We start from the raw sequence: 21612 nt of genomic DNA, 5'->3' as shown, positions 1-21612 counted from the left end.
AAGCCTTCAAATCTCCCGGGATGTCAGGTTTTAATCAGAGAACAGATAGGAAAAAAGGCAGTGCAGAACCCATCATATTATTAATTATTAAATTCATTTACAAATATTATTAAGTACTTGCTCTGTGCTAAAAAATCACATGCATAGTCTATTTGGCAGCACACTTTGTCAACCACAGAGCTATATGTAAATATTTTTGAGAACATTTAAGATTGCTGTATTTCACAGTGCCATGGACATCACCTGGGATTTCATGAATGGTGGCTGGAGGGACTGGTGGGGGGACATTCCTTGATAATAAAATGTCAGTTGGGGTGGGGGAGAGGTTCTACACCCCCAAACAGAGTTTGTTATTACCAGTGTTCCTTGTTAGTATGCCTCTTCCACCTGAGCTTCCCAACGTGGATCCAGCCAAGCTGTCCTGTGTCCTTTCCCTCCCGACTTTAGACCGTCCCCTTTGCTGTACCACTCCTGATATGGACCCTGTTCGTGCTCCTGGCTTGCTTACTATAGCATGGGAGAGACAAGGCGAGGATAGGCAGCAGCTTAGAAAGAATGAGTGAAAGAAAATTGGAACATTCATTTATTGACCATCCATCAGTTGCCAGACACCGTGCTGGGCTCCACCTGCTAGTGTCGGGTTCAAGTCAGGTGTAGGAATAACAGACAGGCTCCCCAGGTTCCACTTACCTGCAGAGAAGAGAAACAGGGATTCTGTGCAGATGATTTCCTAGCGCAGGTCCAGGGTAACGCTTAGCCCCGTGGACTTTGCCTCACCCCCTTTCATCCATCCTTACTTCTCCTGTCTGACACCAACGAGGAAGCTGCGTGTATACAGGCTTTACAGACAGGCTTTATTCTTTTTCTTCCCTGAACATTTTCCTATCCAGTCTTTCAAAAGTACAACCTTGTAACCTTGAAATCAAAATCTCTTTAGAATTGTAACCTGCAGACAGAGTTACAAATACATCACAGTAGGGGGAACATGTCAAAAAGAGCAGTCTTCCTTTTGCCTATTTTATCACTTATTAGAGATAGAATAGGTAATCATGTGTTTATTAAATTATGAATCTTTCATAATGAAAATTACCATTTAAGTGTTTTGTATTGTCAGCCTAATTCTTCAAGCACCATTTAGCATTGAATTCTCCAGTTCCACATCCTGTCTTTATAATGGCCTCATTGACTTATAATCACGCAGTATGCTTGTGCAGATCCAGATGTCTCTGAACTCGATAGTATAGTGCAGATCCTGCTGTGTTGGCCTTGAACGTGGCATTTTATGTCTGACTTCAGATTATGATGTGTTTTTTTTTCTCATTGTGCTCATTTCTGTAATAAAGGTTTAAAGGAGCTAAAGGTAGTGCTCTTCGTGAAGATATTTATGTTTTACATGAAAATGGAACTTTGGAAATTCCTGTGGCCCAGAAGGACAGTACGGGAACTTACACATGTGTTGCAAGGAATAAGTTAGGAATGGCCAAGAATGAAGTTCACCTAGAAATCAAAGGTAAGGCAGAGGTGACGAAATTTCTTCAAGGATTATGTGACTTTGAGCAAATTCTCTAGCTTTGGCAGTGGATAACGATAACTTTAAATTTCAGATCCAACAAGGATCATTAAACAGCCCGAATATGCAGTTGTGCAAAGAGGGAGCACAGTGTCCTTTGAATGCAAAGTGAAACACGATCACACCTTAACCCCCACTGTCACGTGGCTGAAGGACAACGGTGAGCTGCCCAATGACGGAAGGTATTTGAAGACAATTTCTTTCCTTTCTCTTCTTTCTCTTTAAGCTGCTATTGAACTAAAGGTTGATTGAATAGTGCCTTAACAGGGATGTTTTTAAAGTTTCTGAAGTCTTCTCTCTCCGAAATAGATGTGTGTTTTCTCCCTGCTGTAAGATGTTCAGACCAAAAAAGGTATCGAGTTATTGAAATAAGACCCCGAGAATGTTTGTCTGTCTTTGTGTGCTGGTCTCCTGTGTGATTCAGAATGGGAAAAACCTTTCAGGCCTTGGCCAGCATCCATTGTTTTCTACCTTGTACAGTGAAGTCTCAACAGATGTTTTCTTTGCCATTCTACAAATAAGCAGAAATACGATCTCTTTAATCACCGGAGTGCGCCTGAATCCTTGTCAGTATTTTAAAGGACACTAGTTTTCATTTGGGTAGGGAGTTTGCTTTTGATTTTTCCCCAAAGCCAGTAGAAGGAGAAGGGAAAAAAAAAAAAAAAAAAAAACAGCTAATGCATTTATAAGAGCCTGAGCATGTTGTGGTTCTTTAGCTCGGAATGGGAGAAAGGTCATACCTATTTTCCAGGCGTGGCCCTCAATATGCCAGTCAGTACACGGATTTGAGCTGTCACAGAGTGGCTGCAAGCATCGCCCCCTGTGGGAAAGGATGCTGTATACTGGTGGAAATGTTTTCTGTGGTTGGCTTACAACAGTGCCTGAATGGGGCCCTGTGGCTTGTAAATGGCCCTAGAAGAACTGTGTGGCCTGCTCCTCTGTATGCCCAGAGTTTCCAGCTAGTTCTGTGCTTCAACTGGTCAGTTTTATTTGCGGAATCTGAGATGAGAAGAAAATATCAAGAAATGACCTTCGCGTTAAGTTGGCTAAAGCTTTAACTTGAAAATTCCCTGAGAAGACAGTTAATGATTTATGCAGCCTCTTTAAAACCATGCATGAATCCTATTTACATGGGTTTTTGACCTCCTAAGTAATTTTTCACGCCTGCAAGTAACCTCTAGAAAACTCTTGATGGTGACTGCTGGTCTGAATCTTCCTGTTTCTATTGATAAAGCTGATTACTATTCTTTGCATTTACCTTCTCCTCTGAGAGTTTATGCATGTTGGCAAAAATGACACAGAATTTCTGCAGTAAATAAGAAGTTATTTTAAAATATACGCTTTGCTAGAAATTCAGCTGGATGAGTGGTGTTTAAATGTTTCTTAGCAGCAAAAGCCGTAGGAAAGCCCCTCCTGTTCAGGATAACTGGAGCTGCCCCCACCTCGCCTCTGGATGCCCCAGATCTTTCAGGAAGCTCCTAAAACTCCAAAGGCATGGTTGGAAGCCACCGGACCAGATGGCTTGACATCCCTTCTGACCCAAGATTCTGATTCTTTCTAATTGTTTTCCAACTTTAATCATTATCAAAGTGATACATATTGTCTAGGATTTTAGCTCTAATGTTCTGCAAAGCTTTATCATCCTTCTCTTTTATGAAATTCACAGAGTTTCTTTCTTGCCAGTAAAGCGACCATCTGGTGTGGTAGGATGTCCATTTCAGCTGCTCTGAATGTGTTGTACTTACAGGTTCACTGTTGACAAGGACCATTTGGTGGTAACCGATGTAAGTGACGATGATGGTGGGACCTACACATGTGTGGCCAACACAACTCTGGACACCGTTTCTGCCAGTGCTGTGCTTAGGGTTGTCGGTAAGAACTAGAACGCACACAGCACAACTGGCTGCCCTGTTTTAGGCTGAAAGGAAAAATTGTCAATAGTAAATGTTTGCTTGTTTTAGTTTTACAGATGAGTTAAACACTCACCTTTTTCTTCTTTGAAAGATATCTTTGAGGCGATGGTTTCAATATGAATTTACTCTTCAGTAGCACTGGAATAAAATGGTGGTTATGCATGTTAGCAATATTTTTAGAAGAAAATTGGGGAAAATAATCTACTTTTCTTTAAAATCGAAGGGTTTTTCCCCCTCAGTTGTTATTGCATGTCTGTCAATGCCAAGTCTCACAGCTCAGCACAAGGTTTAGTTTTATAATCTTAATCATGTTCAGTCTTTGTCTGCTTATGCTATCTTATATCTTTCCATTACTAATTTTGATTAAAATGCTCTATATTAATGTCCTTTCTAGCTCCCACTCCAACTCCAGCTCCCATTTACGGTAAACTAATATGAGTCTTGTTTCTCTATTTTCTGTCAAACCAGTTCACATTTGCAGAAAAAAAATTAATTACTTTCTTTTCCATATCACGTCATTGTGTTTCTTGGAGGAAAAGGGCTCTGTCAAATGTTCTGTTGGGGTGCCCATTTACTGCTATAAATCATTTCTTCACTGTTACTCTCGAACTTTCCGCTGAATATATTGCCACTTGTGTCTAAGTCTTCCGTGAAGTCACTTCATTTGATAAAAGTTCCTCTTTGATTTCATTTCCTTGTAAAGTAGCATAATGCTTTATTCAAAAGCTGTCATCCATATTTTACAGAATGAAGAAGCTATTTCAAATATCGCTTCATAAGTTAGGTTTTTATTTCAGTCTATGAAAAGCTGTTTCAGAAAAATAAATGTCATTTTGGGGTTCCATGTTCAAGAAATTTACAGAGGAAAGCAATGGATGTTTAGAACAGTGTTTGACTTTTATATCAGAGAAAACCGACTCACTGTGTGTTAACAAAAGATAAATCACTGAAGAAAGACCAAAAAGAGGGCACTTCCAGATTGTGTAAATTTTCTGAGTCTGGAAAATAAATCAGAAATTATTTCCAGAAATCTTTTTGATTAAAGAACCCTCATCTTTATTCAGCATATAAATACAAAAGTTAATTTTGTGGCATAAACTCAGCTGGATTTTGCATGGTATCATTAATTACGATGCAGAAGACCTGTCCTTTGTAGACGTTTATTGCTTCTTTACTGATAGGAGAGAAGGGCCTATATTTTTATATGGCCTCTGGTCCCCCAAGAGCCACAGTGACTCCCAGGAACAAGGTCAGGAAAAGGCCCAGGGGGCACGTTAACTCTCTGGATCTCAGAAGAGTCAGACATGCTTCTGGGACACCTTCGTCCCAACAGGGCTCTGGACCCTGGCGTCCTCTGAGAGTAGACACACTTCCCCACGCTCCTGGTTGACTATTGAACTGAGCATCTGCATAAGGTGTACATGCTGAGGGCTCCCTACATAACATCCATTTTAGAATTCCCTTAAAAATATCAATATTCTTCGGGAGCCCCCAAATCTGTAATTTAGCAGATTTCAGAAAGAACATTTGAGTCTCCTTCAAACAGAATATGTATTGCCTGTGTTTGTTTTGCAGCATATGCTAGTCTCTATTTCTCATTTATTACAAATGAAGCTCCCATATTATTTTTTCCATTTGTGCTCCTTCCTGTTTACGAGCAGACACACACTGAGAGCGCTGGTGAACCATGCATGCCCCCTTCACTGGTTTTGGTTACTTGAAGTTAAGCATCATTTGAAAAAGAAGCTAGCAGAACTCATTGATGGCTTATCCTGGCTGTGCTCTGCGTTCCCAGCAACCTCAGCTGTTTGCGTTTCGTTTCGCTTGCATGCTCATTAACCATTAAGTGTGCTGTGTCTTTAAGATGCTCCCTCTGTAAATAAGATCGTGAGTCAAGGAGAACCTCCTCAGGATGGATGGTTAACTATGATGTGTGTGTTTGGTCTGCAGATGTCCCGAATCCTCCCTTTGACTTAGAATTGACAGATCAACTCGACAAAAGTGTTCAGCTGTCATGGACCCCAGGCGATGACAACAATAGCCCCATTACAAGTAAGTGGTGTCAGTGGATAAACTTAGTGACCGTTTTTGAAGCACTTTATCATGTGCAATTGAAGTTCCTCACAGAGAGATTTGCTAGCATTCTCTGCTTCATTACTAGCAGAACAAAAACATTTATTTATGGCTCTCTTCTCTTTAGAGCTGGAGTTATTCCTGGTTACAGCTTCTGGTATGGGATGCTAATTAACTGCTAACGATGTTAATTAAGCAAATCCACTATCATTTTGTGTTTAAGATCCATAAAATCACCTTAAATTTCTGCCACAGGAGGAAAATGTATTGTAAATTACTCATTTTGCCCATTAATATGGGAGAAAAAGATGAGAGGAGTAGGTGCTGGAACACCCAGTCCATGTATTAGGAACTTGAGACTTGGTGAGTAAAGTGACTTTTCAAACCCACAGTTGATAACAGAACTGCATGTAGACATCAGGTCTGTTAACTTCCAGTCCAGTTGTCTTTCTTCTCATTAGCCTCTGCTACAAAGTGGTACATTCAACAATGTCAGCTCTTCACCTTGATGACATAAGCCTAGGGAATAAAATCCGGTGAGGAACCATGCCCTAAGGATACTGGAAGAGCTTCATAAAATTAGACTACAGATAAGCTTAGAAGTTTTAAACCAAAAAGATCCTTAAGAGAGTGGACACAAGCCTGTAATATATTATTACCTTTAGGTATATACTGTAGGAAGACTAAATTCCTTTCTGATGACTAGCCAGGATTATTCTGAAATGATGCGTGTGTTGATTTCTTGCACCTGCTGGTCAAGCAGAATATTTCCAATGAAGTTAAACAAAAGCCTCCTCTCTGTCTTGTGTTATTTAGTGCCGTTCTTTTCTCAATTGAGTTTTCAGTCCTTGATCAGAACACTCATGTGTTCATGCTGAGTCTTCCAGTTAATTCAATACATTAGCCACATTCAGCTGGTGAGGACGCTTGGAGACTCTTTTTACCTATGTTAACAGGATACCATTAGATTTCAAGGCATTTCTACTCTTTTATTCATTCACTCATTCATGCAACACGTATTTATTGAGTGCCTGTTATGTACCAGGCATTGTGCTAAAACAAAAGTCAAAAACCTCTGCCCGTAAGGAGCTTACATTTTAGTTGAGGACAGAAGATAAAATTAATAGTATATATTATGTTATTGTGTATAACGTCATTATATATGTGTATGTGTGTGTAGGGGAGGAAGACATTTCCTCTACCCTCTCTGGGTTCTTCTGGCCGGAGAACGAATTAAAAACTCATGAGACAGAATAGCAGGAGAAAATTAAACAAGGCTTTATAACATGTATACATGGGAGAGGCCCAGGCAAGCTGAGCAACTCGCCAAAATGGCTGAAGCCCCCACCTTAAATATCATATCCATCTAAAGGCAAGCAAGGATGTTGGGGGTGGGGGGAGTCAGTTACAGGAGGTTACCAGAAACAGGAATAAGATTATTATGTAGATTTAAGTCCTTGCATTCTGTATTGATAGGAGTTTCTAAAGATAAGGTCATCCCCTTCCTAGTACAGACAGGGAGATATCTTTACAGATAGAGATCTCCTTTACAATGTAAATGTTTCTTAACAAAGGGCAAGCAAGTTCTACTTCTCAGAGCCTCCTTCCCCGTCCCAGTTTATCAAAGCAACCAGCCCCAAATAATCCCCACACCAAAGACGTATTTTGGGGTGGCCAATGCCAGTCCCCCACATGTCTATATGTATATATGAATATGTATATGTATTCATACACACATACACACTCACTACTCCCTTCAAGAGAGAACCTGCTGCCAGGAATGTTAACAGCAGGCTGTGTCTGTGGCACCTTCCCTGAGGATCTAATTCAGTGTTCACATGAGGCCACTCTCTTCCTGAGCGATTCCAGTGATGAGCCCAGGGAGCGACCCAGAGCTCAGCCATCCCTCATACAGAACTTCACTCTGGGGCTCCTCGTTGACCTGGCGAGACTATCTATACTGCATTCTGAGGCCTTTCCTGCACACTCCTCCTTCCTTCCCTGTCTCCCTCTCCTTTTACAGACGTCAGACCTGCATCATGGTCTGAAGATCTTCCCCGCCTACTCCTGCTTTCTCCTCCTTTCATCTTCCAGGGACATTTCCTCAAATAAAACTCCTGCATTTCTAATTCTGTCTTAGCATCTGCTTCCTAGAAGACTCAAACACATATACCTGTATACACATGGTTGTGTGTAGTGTATGGTGGGGGTTGGGAGGGTGTGTGTTTAGGCCATGCAAAAAACAAAGCAGGAGAAGGAGATGAAAGAATATGGGGGTCAGAAATATAATTATGAATGGAGTGATTGGGAAAGGCCACATTAAGAAGATAATATTTGAGTATGTCAATAAAGACATGAGGAGGGAGATAGTGAACAAACCATTCAATTATCTCGGGGAAGAACTTTCCAGATAGAACAAGGGAAGGAGCAAAGGCCCTAAGCCACGGTCATGTCTGCTAGGAGGTCAGTGTGGGTGGAGTGAAATGAACAAAAGGAAGTGAAGTAGGAGAGAAGGTCAAAGAGGTAAAGAGTTGGTGGCTGGGGGTGGGGTGTGAACTCTCCAGGGCCTTGCAGGCCTGTCAGGGTTGGGAAGCAGTTGGAGGGATTTACGCAGAGGATGGATTAATGGATCACTCTGACTGTTCTGTTGAAAGTGGTCTATAGAACGAGAGAAGCAAGGAGACCAGGCAGGACCAGAGTTCTCAAGCTGTGCGTTGAAGAACCATGTAGAACCCTCAGAAAACTCACAGGGACGTGTCAGGATATTTTTTAAGTTTTGATTTTAAAATTTTGATATTTAATAAACACAGTGACATCTGTCAGACACCATGTGAAATAGTAGCTTGAGGCAGTTTGCAGTTTCAATACTATATTGCTGTGTCGTATAATGCCAACGTCATATCTCTCCAAAGCTTTTGCTGGGATAAAAAGCAAGTACCATGTGAAACTCAGTGTGAAACAGGAAATGAGGAAGGTGATGTCCAATCTGCTTACAAGGTTTGAGAAGTTTTACAGCGCCCAATAGGTGTTAAGTTAAGACATGAATATTTATTAAGTTACATGGACCTAACTGCTTCGTACATGGAAATGTTAGGTATGTCTTTTGGCCTAAGGGAGCCATGAAAAAGATTCTGAGGCACTCAGTACACCATGAACTGAGAAAGTTTGGGAACTTCTGAGTTAGGAGGTTGTACAATAATTCACCTAAGAGATTGCGATCGCTTGGAACAGGCTAAGAGGATTGGAGGTGCTGAGAAATGGTCAGATTCTGCATATTTTTTAAAGGTACAGCCAACAGACTGTTGGGAGTATGAAAGAAGGAGAGCAGCCAAGAAGGACCTCGAGGTTTTAACCTGGGTTGTCACTACCAGTTGGGGAGGAGGATCAGGGTCAGTCTTGGTCATACCCAGTTCGAGATGCTGAAGTAGACAAGCAAGTGGAGTTCTTGGATAGGCAAGGAGCTGTCCAAGTCTGCAGTCCAGGGGAGAGGTCTCCAGAAATGAGACTGCAGAAGTGAATGCAAAAGTCCTCAGTTTATGAGACTGAAGATCACCAGCAAATTAATGTAGCTTCAGAGCACTGCAACCCATATAATATTTCTAGTTCATCTTTGTACCTATAATTGATGTCATGGTACATGGCACACTGTAGGCAATTATTGAATATCTCAATATCTAGTTTTTACAAGGGCAAAACATGTACATACCACAAAATTTTAGGAGAGACAAGACGGTATGCAGTGAAAAGTTAGTCTTCCTCCCACCCCTGACTCCCAGTTCCTCTGGCAACACCAGTGTTATCAGCGTGTATCCCGAGAGGTGATACTTGTACATTCAAGGGTATATGTATGTGTATATGTCAGAGTAAATCTTTTTACTTTTACGCAAGTTTAGTATCCAACACATACTCTTCTGTCCCCTGCTTGGTTTCACTTAACAAGATATACTCTGTTTCAGTACATATGGAGCCCCATTCATTTTTTACTCTGCCGAATATTCCATTGTGTGGAGGTACTGTAATCCATTTAATCAGCATCCTATTTATGAACATTTAGGATGTTTTCATTTAGGTTGTTTCAATTGCAAACAATGCTGTGATGTGGATTCTTTTTCATGTGTCTTTGAGCGTATGCATGAACATATTTATTCACAATAAATCTCGATCAAAAGGTATCTGAGTTAAATATTATTAGATGTTTTAAATCGTTCTCCGTAGAAGTTGTACCAGTTTGCAGTTCCCACAAACAAAATGTGGGAATGCTTTTTCCCTGCATCAGAGTCAACAAAGTGTGTTAAACCTTTGGTTGTTGCCAATCTGTTTAGTGGAAAATGGGATCTCACTGTGTTTAATTTATTTTCTCCTATTATGAAAAAAAAGGGCCATCTTTTCATATTTTTAAACTTTCCTAGGAATAGGTGGATCAGTTCTAAACAGTTTTAAGTAACTAAACTCGGCATGTTAGAGAAAGAATACCAAATATTATTTGGTGTGCTTAAGTATTGAGGATGGTGATTGACCTCTGAAATCAAAATATGCTAATGGCATTTTTCTTGAAAGTGGAATAATTCATGTTCGACTACTCTTGTTAGATTGCCCGTTTAGTTATCCTAGCAACTGCTCTGTTGGGTGACTGAATTCACTGCCTTGGGTTTGTTGTGTATGTGTGTTGTGCCCAGAATTCATCATTGAATATGAAGACGCAATGCATGAGGCAGGGCTGTGGCATCACCAAACAGAAGTTTCCGGAACGCAGACCACAGCCCAGCTGAAGCTGTCACCTTATGTGAACTACTCCTTCCGAGTGATGGCAGTAAACAGTCTCGGGAGGAGCTTGCCCAGCGAGGCGTCTGAGCAGTATTTGACTAAAGCCGCAGGTAACGCAGGACTTCTGTGATAGGAAATAAAATAGAGAAGTTTTCCACTATTTGAAAAAGACCAAAACTTACAGGTATGTGGCTGCTTACCTTCTAGAACCAGATAAAAATCCCACGGCTGTGGAAGGACTAGGATCAGAGCCTGATAATTTGGTGATTACGTGGAAGGTGAGTTATGTGTGAAGACTTCAACTTTCCTTGGTATATTTTAAAGTGAAAAAAAAATTGTTTTAAAATAATACTCGTGTTAAAATTCCATTTCACCCATTTTGGGGAAAATATATATTATATATCTTTATTTAGGAGACAAATATTGTGTAGTAGTTCAAAGGTTGATCCTTGGAGCCAAAATGAATGGGTGCAAACCTCAGCTTTGCCGCTTACTAACTGTGCGACTTTAAGCCAGTTGTTTAATGTGTCCCTTATGTATCTGTGTGATGGGAATAATGACAGAACCAACATCATAAGATTAGAGAAGTTAAGACATCTAAGCCACTAGATCAGTGCCTGGCACATATATATGCTCAATAAATACTAGCTAATAATCTCGTCATCATAGAGAACCATCTAGAAGATATGTCCCAAGTTAATGCCAGCAATCAGCTTCTTCTTTTTTTTTTCTGTTTTGGCTTATCTGTATTTTCTGGACTTGGAACATTAACATATATTTACTCGTGTAATTTTAAAACTTAGATCCATGCGTACATACTTATATGCATACATATTTGTACATGCTTATGTACAGACATACATGTAGAAACAGTATAAAATGACAGGACAACCTTTTTTTTTTAACAAAGAAAGAAACAGTTTACAAGTTTCAGTCTCCAAGTAAGGTAGACAATGACGTACTGTCACGCAAATAGGAATATAAAAAGGAAACTACGTAACTGAAATGTCTGAAGTCACATACCCCGACTGTGGGGCCGGAGTTTGAGAGGCTTATGTGGTATTCACTTCTTCAAGATAGAAACTAACACCCTTTGAAATGTTGACCCCAAACGAGCTCCGAATCTCATCACAAATGAAAAAAAAGGTAAAAGCTCCCTGGAGAAAATTGTTAAGAGCTTGTATTTTAGTGTTTCAGTGCTCATTTTCTTTGAGTCTAGGAATTGAATTTGCTGTTCCAGTAAGAGTTCGTGCAGTCGATCTGTTTTTTAAGCTCTAATTATTTGGCTTTTCCCGTAGCCCTTGAATGGCTTCGAATCTAATGGGCCAGGCCTTCAGTACAAAGTTAGCTGGCGCCAGAAAGATGGTGATGATGAATGGACGTCTGTGCTTGTGGCCAACGTATCTAAATATATTGTCTCGGGCACACCAACCTTTGTCCCATACCTGATAAAAGTCCAGGCCCTGAATGACGTGGGCTTCGCTCCAGAGCCAGCTGTCGTCATGGGACATTCTGGAGAAGACCGTAAGTGGCTGATGCTGTTTTCTTTATACTTTTCCCCAGCAGAACAGACTTATCGAGGTACAAGCCAAGGCCATTTCCAGACGTGCGTAGACAGGGATGGAGGGAGGCAGCAGTTATTGTGCTCAGCATTTCTGAATTTGAACAGCTTGCTATGTAGAACATGGGTTCTGAATGTTAAAAGTTATTACTTTCTAAAAAGTTGTTATTCTCACAAAGTCAAATGACCAGAGATGAGAAAATCTCTCAGTCCTTGATAATTCACAGAATAGGGCTGGGGCATACCACAAGCCAAAATTACTAGACACTGACATTTTTGCATGAAATTCAAAATAACATCGATATTTCTACCCCACTTCTCGATCTTTCCCTAGTCCCAATGGTGGCCCCTGGGAATGTGCGTGTGAATGTGGTGAACAGCACCTTAGCCGAGGTGCACTGGGACCCAGTACCTCTGAAGAGTATCCGAGGACACCTCCAAGGCTACCGGGCAAGTGAAGGGAACCCTTTTGTGTTCTTCCCTTGGGAACAGGCCACCAGCGAATGCCAGATGCGCTTCTGTTGGCCGGAGGAGGCCTTGAGAGTTCCTCTGGTTTATCGCCTCAGGTGGACCACATCTAGAGCTGAATCAAAATCTCGCTGCATCCAGTGAGAAAAAACACCTTCTCTCCATTTTTCCAGATAATCTAACATTCTGCCAACTGAGCAATTAACATATGCACAAAACAGGGAGAATTAATGTTTAAAAAACTAGAACAGAATGCATCTAGGTTTATAGCAATACTGATCACATGTGTTGAATGTTCAAAATTCTCCTGAGAATCATGTAGATGCTTTTTAAATAATTCAGATTATAATTCAAGATCATATAGTCCCAACTGGGTCAGTCTTATGAACAGCAGTTATCTTTGTTCTTGGGAAGCACAGAAAGACTGATTCATAGAGATTTTTGATTGATAGACTGTCAAAGAACTTTGGGTTGTTACACCCAACTCACTACTTTGATTTGTCAACCCTGCCTCCTAGAGGTCACTTTGTGCACTGCATCGTGTTCAATCTTGTTTTTTTTCTCTAACGTTGCCAGATAATGTGTATGGGTTGACTTCTCTTGAAAATGCCTTTAAACTCCTAAGAAGCATCTAAAAGGACTTAATAAACTACAATTCTGGATTTTTAACCGAAGTTAATCAACACTTGGCTTATTCATCTCTCCAAAATCTATGCCTACAATTAAATTTAAAAAAATAAAGACTTTTAATTAGGCGATGCAGTTTGGCTTGGTGAGAAAGCCCCAGACTTGGGTGGAGGGTCTGCCGTGGCCTTGATGGCCCTGTGGCCTTGGGTAAGCCTCAGTAACCCAGGGCTCATCTGTACCATTAGGAAAAATAATAATGAAAGCTTCACTTTGGTTTTTAGGATTAAACTAAATGACCTATTGTCCACAAGTTGTATTGACTCTGGAAAATTATGTAAATATTGGGCAGTAAGTTTTATTTTTAGAGTATTTTATATAAATAAGACACTTAAATCATCCTATTGTCTTCCATTTCCTGTGTTCTAGAGAGAACTGTGTGGGGGTCTTGCTGTTTATTTCACTTATATTCCTCCTGCAAAATGGTATAGCCCAGCTCCCTCTTCTATTCTTAATTCCCCTCATTATCTGTGGGCTTTTGCTCTCTTGCCTTAGAATCAATTATCTGTCAGTTTCGCCAGTAGCTTTCTTCTAAAATGCATCAAGGGAATTTTCTGCAAAAAAAAAAATAATAATAAAACTTCAATTTATGAGCATGAGGAATCTTGTTTGCTCCCTGGTACGTCCCTGACTTTTCCTCTTGCTGTTTCAGATCTACTACTGGAAGGCACAGACTTCACCTAAAAGAAACAGACGCCACATCGAGAAAAAGATCCTCACTTTCCAGGGCAGCAAGACTCACGGCATGCTGCCTGGGCTAGAGCCCTTCAGCCACTACACCCTGAACGTCCGCGTGGTCAATGGCAAGGGGGAGGGCCCGGCCAGCTCCGACAGAGTCTTTAACACTCCAGAAGGAGGTATGGGGTGGGCATGTCTCTGAGATCCTGGGAACACAGGGCCCATCCTGAGAGGCTTTGCATGACAAAAGGGCTCCCAAATAAAGTATATTCTGGAAGCCAGATGTGATTTTCCCATGGTTGAACACCACACACACAAAGCTGGCAAATTGTCAGCTCATGTATGGCCTGAGGGTGTGTGGAAGGCTCCAGAACACAATATGCTGCCCTAAAACCCCCTCTCTCTTGACTTAAAATTTTTCTCCACACTTAGTCACACTGTCAGAAACCTTGCCAATTTGATGCTTATTTGGGTCATTCACTTTCTGACCTGAAGCAAGTTATCTAACTTCTCTAGCCTTCAATTACCTCATCCGGAAAGCATGAGAATGAATGTGATGACCTAAGAAAACATCTGGAAAGGAAAATAATTCTCTACATTGTGGTTTTCTTCTTTCTCAGTGCACCTACGTGGTTTATGCTAACGTCTGAGCTGAGTTAGATGGTTGGAAGTCTTGACAAAACGGGTTGGGGAGAGAAGGGAAAGGTCATTGCAAGTCTGGGCCATTGCAAGGGGAGGGGGAAGCGAGGACCAAGTATACGTTGATGTATTGATAGGAGCTGGGCCAGGAGGGGTGTGGGCACAGGGACATGGGAGCCTAGTGGATGAGGGAGAAGGGGCCACGGAGAAAGAAAGATAGGGATTTGAAAAGGCACTACTAAATGGGCTTCACCTAAATTGAATTTTGCCTCAAGCCAGTACTGAAAATGAGCCAGAAAGCTTCTGTGGATTCCTTAGGTCTTTTAGATAAAAGCAGTTCACAGACAGAACCTGTTCTGGCTCCTGTCTGAGAGCTCATGATGTTGGCAGCTGCCCTACAGCCCCTGAGTCATCCTGTGCCCCAACTCCCATCTCATTACAATTGCTTGTCCTCATTCCCATGGCTCCTTAGAGGTTAGGGTCTCCTTCCACTTAAGGCTTTCACTAGTGAGACCCCACATGATCCTTTCGATAGGTCAGGGGAAGGTGTCCTGGAAGAGATGACCAGGCGATTAAAGGATAAAGGAGAGAGGAAGTAGAATGTCTGAAGACACAAAGGTATGAAACAGCATGGCTCCTGCAGGGAACTGCAAGTTGTGTAGCCAGGAATGGTGAGAAAAGAGAGAAAGATCAGCCCAGCTAGGGAGGACCCATAGCATGGATGATCTTAGGTGCTATGGATATTAACCTATAAGCCAGAGGCTCTTAAGCTGGGGACTATAGTCTCTTAGGGGGTCAGTGAATAGGTTTAAGGAGCACCATGAACCCTTAACACTGTATGCAAAATGTCTGTATTTTTCTGGGGAGAGTTTATGGCTGTCATCAGATTCTCAAAGGGGTCTGTGATCTCCAAAAGTTAGGAACCAGTTATTGGTTTTGGGGAAGGTTAGAATTATGTGCCAGGAGTGTTCTAGGCCCAGGTAAAGGCCATTAGGGCCTGAAGTGGGGTGGTGGCAGAGAGGAGGGGAAGGAATGGATATAGTTGAGATGAACAAGCTGGATTGACAGGATGTAGCGTCCCAAGAGATGGTGGTAATGAAGCAGAGGGAGAAATTCAGGTTGCCTACCTGGTTTCTGGCCAGCCCTGGGGGTCTAGCAGTTAAGAGTCAGAGCTCTTGCTGCCCTGACCCGGGTTCCTTTCCCAGTCAGGGAACCATACCTCCCATCACTCAGTTGTCATACTGTGGCAGGTGCCTTTTGCTGCGATGCTGACAGAGTAGGACCAGGCCACCCCCTTATGAAAAATAACTGGCTATGAAAAACCCTATGAGTAGCAGCGAAGCATTGTCTGATGTAGCACTGGAAGGTGAGAGGACGGTTAAAAAAGACCAAGCAGCATTGAGCTGTGGGCTACAGTGGGCCACTAGGAGCCGGAATTCACTGGATGGCACTAACAACAACTCTGGTTTCTGGCTGGAGTGACAGGAGGGGCACTGGTGCCATTAATGGGTCCAGGGAACATGGTGGGTAGGGTAGAGGAGGTAACCATCATGAGGGAGAGCCATCCATCATCCTCCTGAGGAAGTGAGTGAGAGAGGACTGGGCGTGCTTCCTCTGCTGGCTTGCCAGCCCCTGCCACCAAGAACCTGACACCCTGCAGGCCTTCCCCAGAGCAGGGCTGGCCAGCACTCGGGCTTGGGGGCTTTTGTGCATCGTCACGAGATCCTCGGCGTCTGTCTGTCAGCTCTCTGAATAAGAACTCCTCTGCACCTGGGCAGGCTGGCTCACGCCCAGAGCCCAGCAGGCAGGGTACTCTGACTGTTCGGAGACACCTGGTTTGTTGGGAAAAACAGCCCTTAATAGCCCAGGACACAGCTGCTTCTACTCAGAGGTCTGGTTAGAATAGTTTCTCGTAGTCACTGATGTGCTTTTACTTAGACGCCATTCATGAAACAAATAAATACTGTCTCATTGGTTTGGGTCCATGTAAAGGCAAAGTCTTTATGTATTTTGAGAGGATGGTTTTAATGAATATAAATGGAAATAGTGAGGAAAAGAGGAAGAGATTGGCTAAACGGATACCCGTCACAGGTTTCTATGAATGCATTTTCAGCTGAATCAGGAGCAAGGAAGAGTTAAAGAAAACAAAAACCTTGATGAATTGTGTGCGTGTGGTGAAATATGTCATTTTAATACATTTTGAAAGGTTCGGAAACCTTTGTGCTGACTGCCTGTTCTCATGTCAGTCCCCAGTGCTCCGTCCTCTCTGAAGATTGTCAATCCGACGCTAGACTCGCTCACTTTGGAATGGGACCCCCCGAGCCACCCGAATGGCATTTTGACTGAATACACCCTCAGATATCAGCCCAGTAAGTTATTGGGAGGAGGGAAAGGGGAAATATGGTCTCGAAAAGGGAAAAACTTCGCTGGTATCTTAAAATACAAACTGGTTACTTCTTTAGAGCCAACGTAATCTTGTTTTAACATTTTTGATTGACACGTTTATTTGTAATAGTGCTCTTGTAGCAATTAATGGGGAATGCACTTGTTTATGATTTCTTGTTGACAGTTAACAGCACACATGAATTAGGCCCCGTGGTAGATTTGAAAATTCCTGCCAACAAGACACGCTGGACTTTAAAAAATTTAAATTTCAGCACTCGGTATAAGTTTTATTTCTATGCACAAACGTCAGCAGGATCAGGAAGTCAGATAACAGAGGAAGCAGTAACAACTGTGGATGAAGGTAAGATGGGTATGTATAAAATCCATGTAACTCTAAGTTTTCTAAGACAAAATCCTTAACCTCAGTTTATGCTTTCTCTTTCCTTCCTACCATGGAGTGTCCATCTTACCCAATTAATACAAACGCTTGTTTGTAATTTCTCATTCTGATATATGTATATATATATAATCAATTATTCAATTCATATTAGAATAACAATTTGATATTTGTTTTCCAAGTCTATAGGAAATTTTTAAACATGTTAAAATATTGAGGTGAGCGTGGGAAATTACAGTATGTTGCCACACAAATTTGAAGTTCAAGGCAATGTTTTTTCCTATCTACAAGTAATATATCTATATACACATACACGCATGTACACATACACATACATTTAATACACGTATATATGCGCACACACATACATACCTATACGCAAATAAATATATGTAATTCTAGTTCTGGTCTTAATTCATTGGAAAATAATTTGCTGATCCACATATTGATTTAGGTTTTCTAGCAAGAAAATTGAACCAGTTATTAAACAGTACATTTCCTTTGTATTTGAGCATGGAACTTTGTCTTTTGGTATGCCATCTGGTACAGAGAAAGCAAAAGAGCCCCCGTTAAAGTATCCAGAAAAGAAATTCACACTTCCTTTCATATTTTTAAAAATAATTTTGAAAAACTTTAGATTCAATGAAAATAATCAAAAATATTGTAAAAGATTTTGCATGTCTCCAAATTATAGATTTGCTTAAAGATTATTCATTTGATGACCTTCCATAGCCTAAGAAATTGACGTTTCTACCCAAAAAATGGTTTGAAATGTCCTAAGCCTTCTTACGTAATAGGCAAGTGTGAATAGTGCACCTTAAGTCATGTGTGGATTTGATTACTGGGTAAGGTTGGGGACGCCGACCTGTCTTTGTCCCCTGTCCCTGATCGGGTGCACTTCATCCTTCTTGCATGCTTTAGCCTTTTAATAAGTGTTTGGATATAGCTGTACATGCTGCTGGGTGTGTTGCATCTAACGATACAGTGTCCTGTTTCTGTTTCCCTTCGTTAAAGCTGGTATTCTCCCACCTGATGTAGGCACAGGCAAAGGTAAAATAATCCATCTGCATGACTTTCTACATGTGTGCGATTTGCATTGTGAAACATGGGGAAGTGCAGCATGGGGTAAAAGAGAAAATAAAGTAAGCTTTGAAACACGAAAAGCAGGGGAAGATCTGGGAAGATCTTGGCTTGAAAATTAATGTCTAGTCTTTTTGACCAATAGAAAGCCACACCTTGAATTCTCCTAAAACTTTTTCTCAAGACTTATCCCTGGTGCAAATCCTAATCTTAGCTTTTAACGATAGGATGGTGGTTGGGTCAGACAAGACCAAAACTGTGGATTTGTCACACATCCTCTATATGGCCGTGCCGTTTATTAAGGGTTCAGAAATATTAGTGCTGTGATGAAAACAGGCTGTGAGAAAGCCCATCAATGAGGCTTCCTGTTCTAATCGGGTGAGCCGTACTCCTTATAGATACGGTATAGACTGCTGGCATTACACTACACTCTCCATTTGGAATTTTGGCTTAGCATACCCTCCAACTGACCTGAGGCTAAACATCCCCCCACTGGGATCCCCTGTGAGCCAGTCTTCCAGTCAGCCTGCGTGCTCGACTCAGTTGGGCTCTTCCATCCTGTCTTCACCAAAGTCCCCAAGTCTCCTCCTGGGTGATAGCCAGCAATCACAGCAGATGACTTTTGTTCTCCTTTATTTCTCACAGCCCTCCGGGTGAGAAAGAGTTGTTGGGAGCATGGTGCTTAAATAAGGTGTGATAGTCTTCCGCCTGAGACAATCCCAAAGACCCTCAATCTTTGACCCTTGGCTTTTGGTTGATCTGTTAGCTTTTCAGAGAGCAATGGAATCCCTGCCACACGGCCTTGTTTTCACGTGGAGTACCCCTGGCCAGGGGTTTTTGTGGACGTTGACAAACTAAATGAGTACAAACAGGAAGGAAGAAAAATAAGACTGAGAGAAATAAGTGCTTTGCCCAGAATTAATCAAATCTTGTGAGCTTAGGCCTGATGCATATCTTCTGTGTTCTTAGAAGTCTGCTTATATTCAGTGTCTTGGTAAATTATTCAGTTATTGAATAGAAGTTATTGGAGGAGTTATTGAGTAAGAACTCTAGCCATTTTCAGTAATCTTAATAATGTTATAGATGTGTTTTTAGACTTGAAAGAACAAAGTTGTAAAAATTCAGAGTCTCTACAATATTGTAGAAAGATGTAAACCTCTCTTTTATATGGACGCTTCTTTCCTGGGATAATTAGATATCAGTTTAAATCCTTAGTCGTTTTACAGTGATTTACTGCTGTGTCCCCCTGCTAACCTTGCACTGAAACCTTGGCGAGAAGGCCTGGCCTCTTCCTGTGCAGTGGACGCCACCTGTGAAGCAAGTCTGAGTGTCCATTGACTTGTCACGTTAGAAGAGGACATGTATTCCACTGGAAAACAACGTCACCTGCTGATTTTAGTGAATTAGAACTAACTAAAAGAAATCTTTATTAAAATAGTTTAGGTTTTTGTTAATGTGACTAAATTGAATTGGGAATGACTCATGATTATAGAGCCAAATGAAAATGGAGTGTTGGAAGGTTCAGGAAGCCTCCAGTGTTGAAATCTGATAGCTCACAGATAAGAAGAGAAATCGTGTTTAAATTAAAAAAAAAAAAAAACCTAAATCTAACCTTATTTTCTATATTGCTTCTTGTAATAGTGTACCAGTAATTAAACATTGCTTGCATAAAATGATGACATTTTACCATGATAAGACTTTAAATTGCTCAAGAATAATGTATTATCCTGGGTTTTCCTTCCTTAAAAATATTTCTTTTTTTTCAATCTAAGAATGAATTCTATCCTCTTCTCTATTTTCCTTCTCCATGCAGAGTTTAGATACTCTCTGAGAGAGGAGAAAAATAAAAATGCTCCACCATCCTTCCAAACTTTAATATGTCTTTATATATCTTTTATATTTTAATTTAAAACGGCATGAAAGAGAATAAATAAGAAATGGATCCTTGAGAGAAAAGATGTATGATATCCTTAGCTATAGAAACGTCAGCTTCTAGCAATTTTAATGCAGTTCTGATCAGAGAGGGGAAAAGAGATGCATCTGAGTTTACATTTTTAAATATTCTTACAGCCTTTAAGAGATATTAATGAAACTCAAGCTTTCAAATACATAATTACAAAGGAATTATTTAAACCGTGAAGTAGAAGCCAGGATAAATCAATTAACTATATTATGCCATACTAACCCTTTTCCTTAATATTCTCCTCAATTTTGAGCATGGAAATACTCTTGAGATCTTCAAGAGTCACTTATTTTGATCCGTGTCCTTATTTGGTTAAAGCGCTCAACATCTGTATAAGATTTGCGGTTGCTTGGCGCATTTGTTTAATTTCTGTGTCCCTTTAGATAGTTTTGGGGTCTGGGACTCTAGGAAATAGACCTGTGAAGACAACTATAGAAATGAACCAAAAACACACAGATAATGGCTTTGAGTTATGGTCCCAGTATGGGTGATGGATGCCCACTGCTTTTCCGTAGCGTTTTACTTTCCCACCCCTGGGACCAGTCATCAGAACACTTTTGGGGGTGACTAGTTGGGGTCAGAGAATAGGAAGAAACTAACTGGCAAGTCAGGAACTAAACCTGGTTCTTGACCTAATTAGCAGACAACTGTGGTCAACCAGCTAGGACTGAGGAAGGAAGGCACCGAGGAGCTGGTAAGGAATCCTCTGTGTGGTCAGACTCTCACCGTAGAATTACACCAGAGTTGGTCCCACCACTAGCAACTAGGTTTAGAGACAAGGAAAAGCTAAAGAACCAGTAAATAAAAATCAGGTTTAAAGTTCACAACTTTATTTGACCTGAACCAAAAAAAAAGACTATATAGAAGGTTCAATCAGTTCAACAACTAACGTCTACCTGGCACGTAAAATGCACCGGCCTTTTTTAAGGCACTGTGTGTCAAGACAGTAAGACAGATCCTGCCTTTAATATGCTTAAAATCTGGCTGGTAAGACCAACAAGTAAAACAGAAAAAGATAGATGCTAAACTAGCCATTTGAACAAAATGGTATCTGAGCATAGAGGAGTGAGGCGTTTATTTTGCCAAACAGGATTAGGAAAAGGTTCACGAAGAAAGCAATATGGAACTGGGCCTTGAAGGATAGATAGAATTTTGGCAGATGAGTCAGGGGGTGGGGGTGTGTAAATTCTTGGTAGGAGACATGAGCAAAAGCATGGGGTTTCGAAACTCACGGGGCGTTTGGGTCGTACCCAGCGGTCCAGTTTGGCTGAAATGAAGAGAGTGTGGAAAAGAGAAGCTGAGATGTGAGTGAGGGGTAGGTGAGGCCAGATGTGAGTGGTCCTGTGAGGCCGGGAGTGCCTTGCTAAGGAATTCGTGTTTACCTGTGGGCAGAGGTAAGCCATGCACGTTTTAAACAGGGAAGCGACAGGATCAGAT

General features: G+C 41.2%; 1 protein-coding gene across 41 annotated transcripts in view; it reads left to right on the top strand.

The window, feature by feature from the left end:
- The window catches only part of NRCAM (neuronal cell adhesion molecule), a 252099-nt gene that overhangs the window by 210736 nt on the left and 19751 nt on the right, over nt 1-21612 (top strand). For 14 of the 41 annotated variants that reach the window (XM_070615391.1, XM_070615376.1, XM_070615374.1 and 11 more), the window contains 13 exons: nt 1344-1510; nt 1605-1752; nt 3318-3442; nt 3878-3907; nt 5434-5535; nt 10233-10430; nt 10528-10598; nt 11619-11844; nt 12216-12331; nt 13686-13890; nt 16597-16719; nt 16920-17105; nt 18147-18182. In XM_070615391.1, the coding sequence (XP_070471492.1) occupies nt 1344-1510; nt 1605-1752; nt 3318-3442; nt 3878-3907; nt 5434-5535; nt 10233-10430; nt 10528-10598; nt 11619-11844; nt 12216-12331; nt 13686-13890; nt 16597-16719; nt 16920-17105; nt 18147-18182 (1733 nt within the window). The remainder of the gene's footprint in view (nt 1-1343; nt 1511-1604; nt 1753-3317; nt 3443-3877; nt 3908-5433; nt 5536-10232; nt 10431-10527; nt 10599-11618; nt 11845-12215; nt 12332-13685; nt 13891-16596; nt 16720-16919; nt 17106-18146; nt 18183-21612) is intronic. The other 27 variants (XM_070615408.1, XM_070615407.1, XM_070615413.1 and 24 more) reach the window with 6 other exon arrangements.

The sequence above is a fragment of the Equus przewalskii genome, chromosome 4, assembly GCF_037783145.1.
Source record: "Equus przewalskii isolate Varuska chromosome 4, EquPr2, whole genome shotgun sequence".
Classification (NCBI taxonomy): Eukaryota; Metazoa; Chordata; class Mammalia; order Perissodactyla; family Equidae; genus Equus; species Equus przewalskii.
Note: the sequence above shows the minus strand (reverse complement) of the source record. Positions and strands in the feature narration are given on the sequence as shown.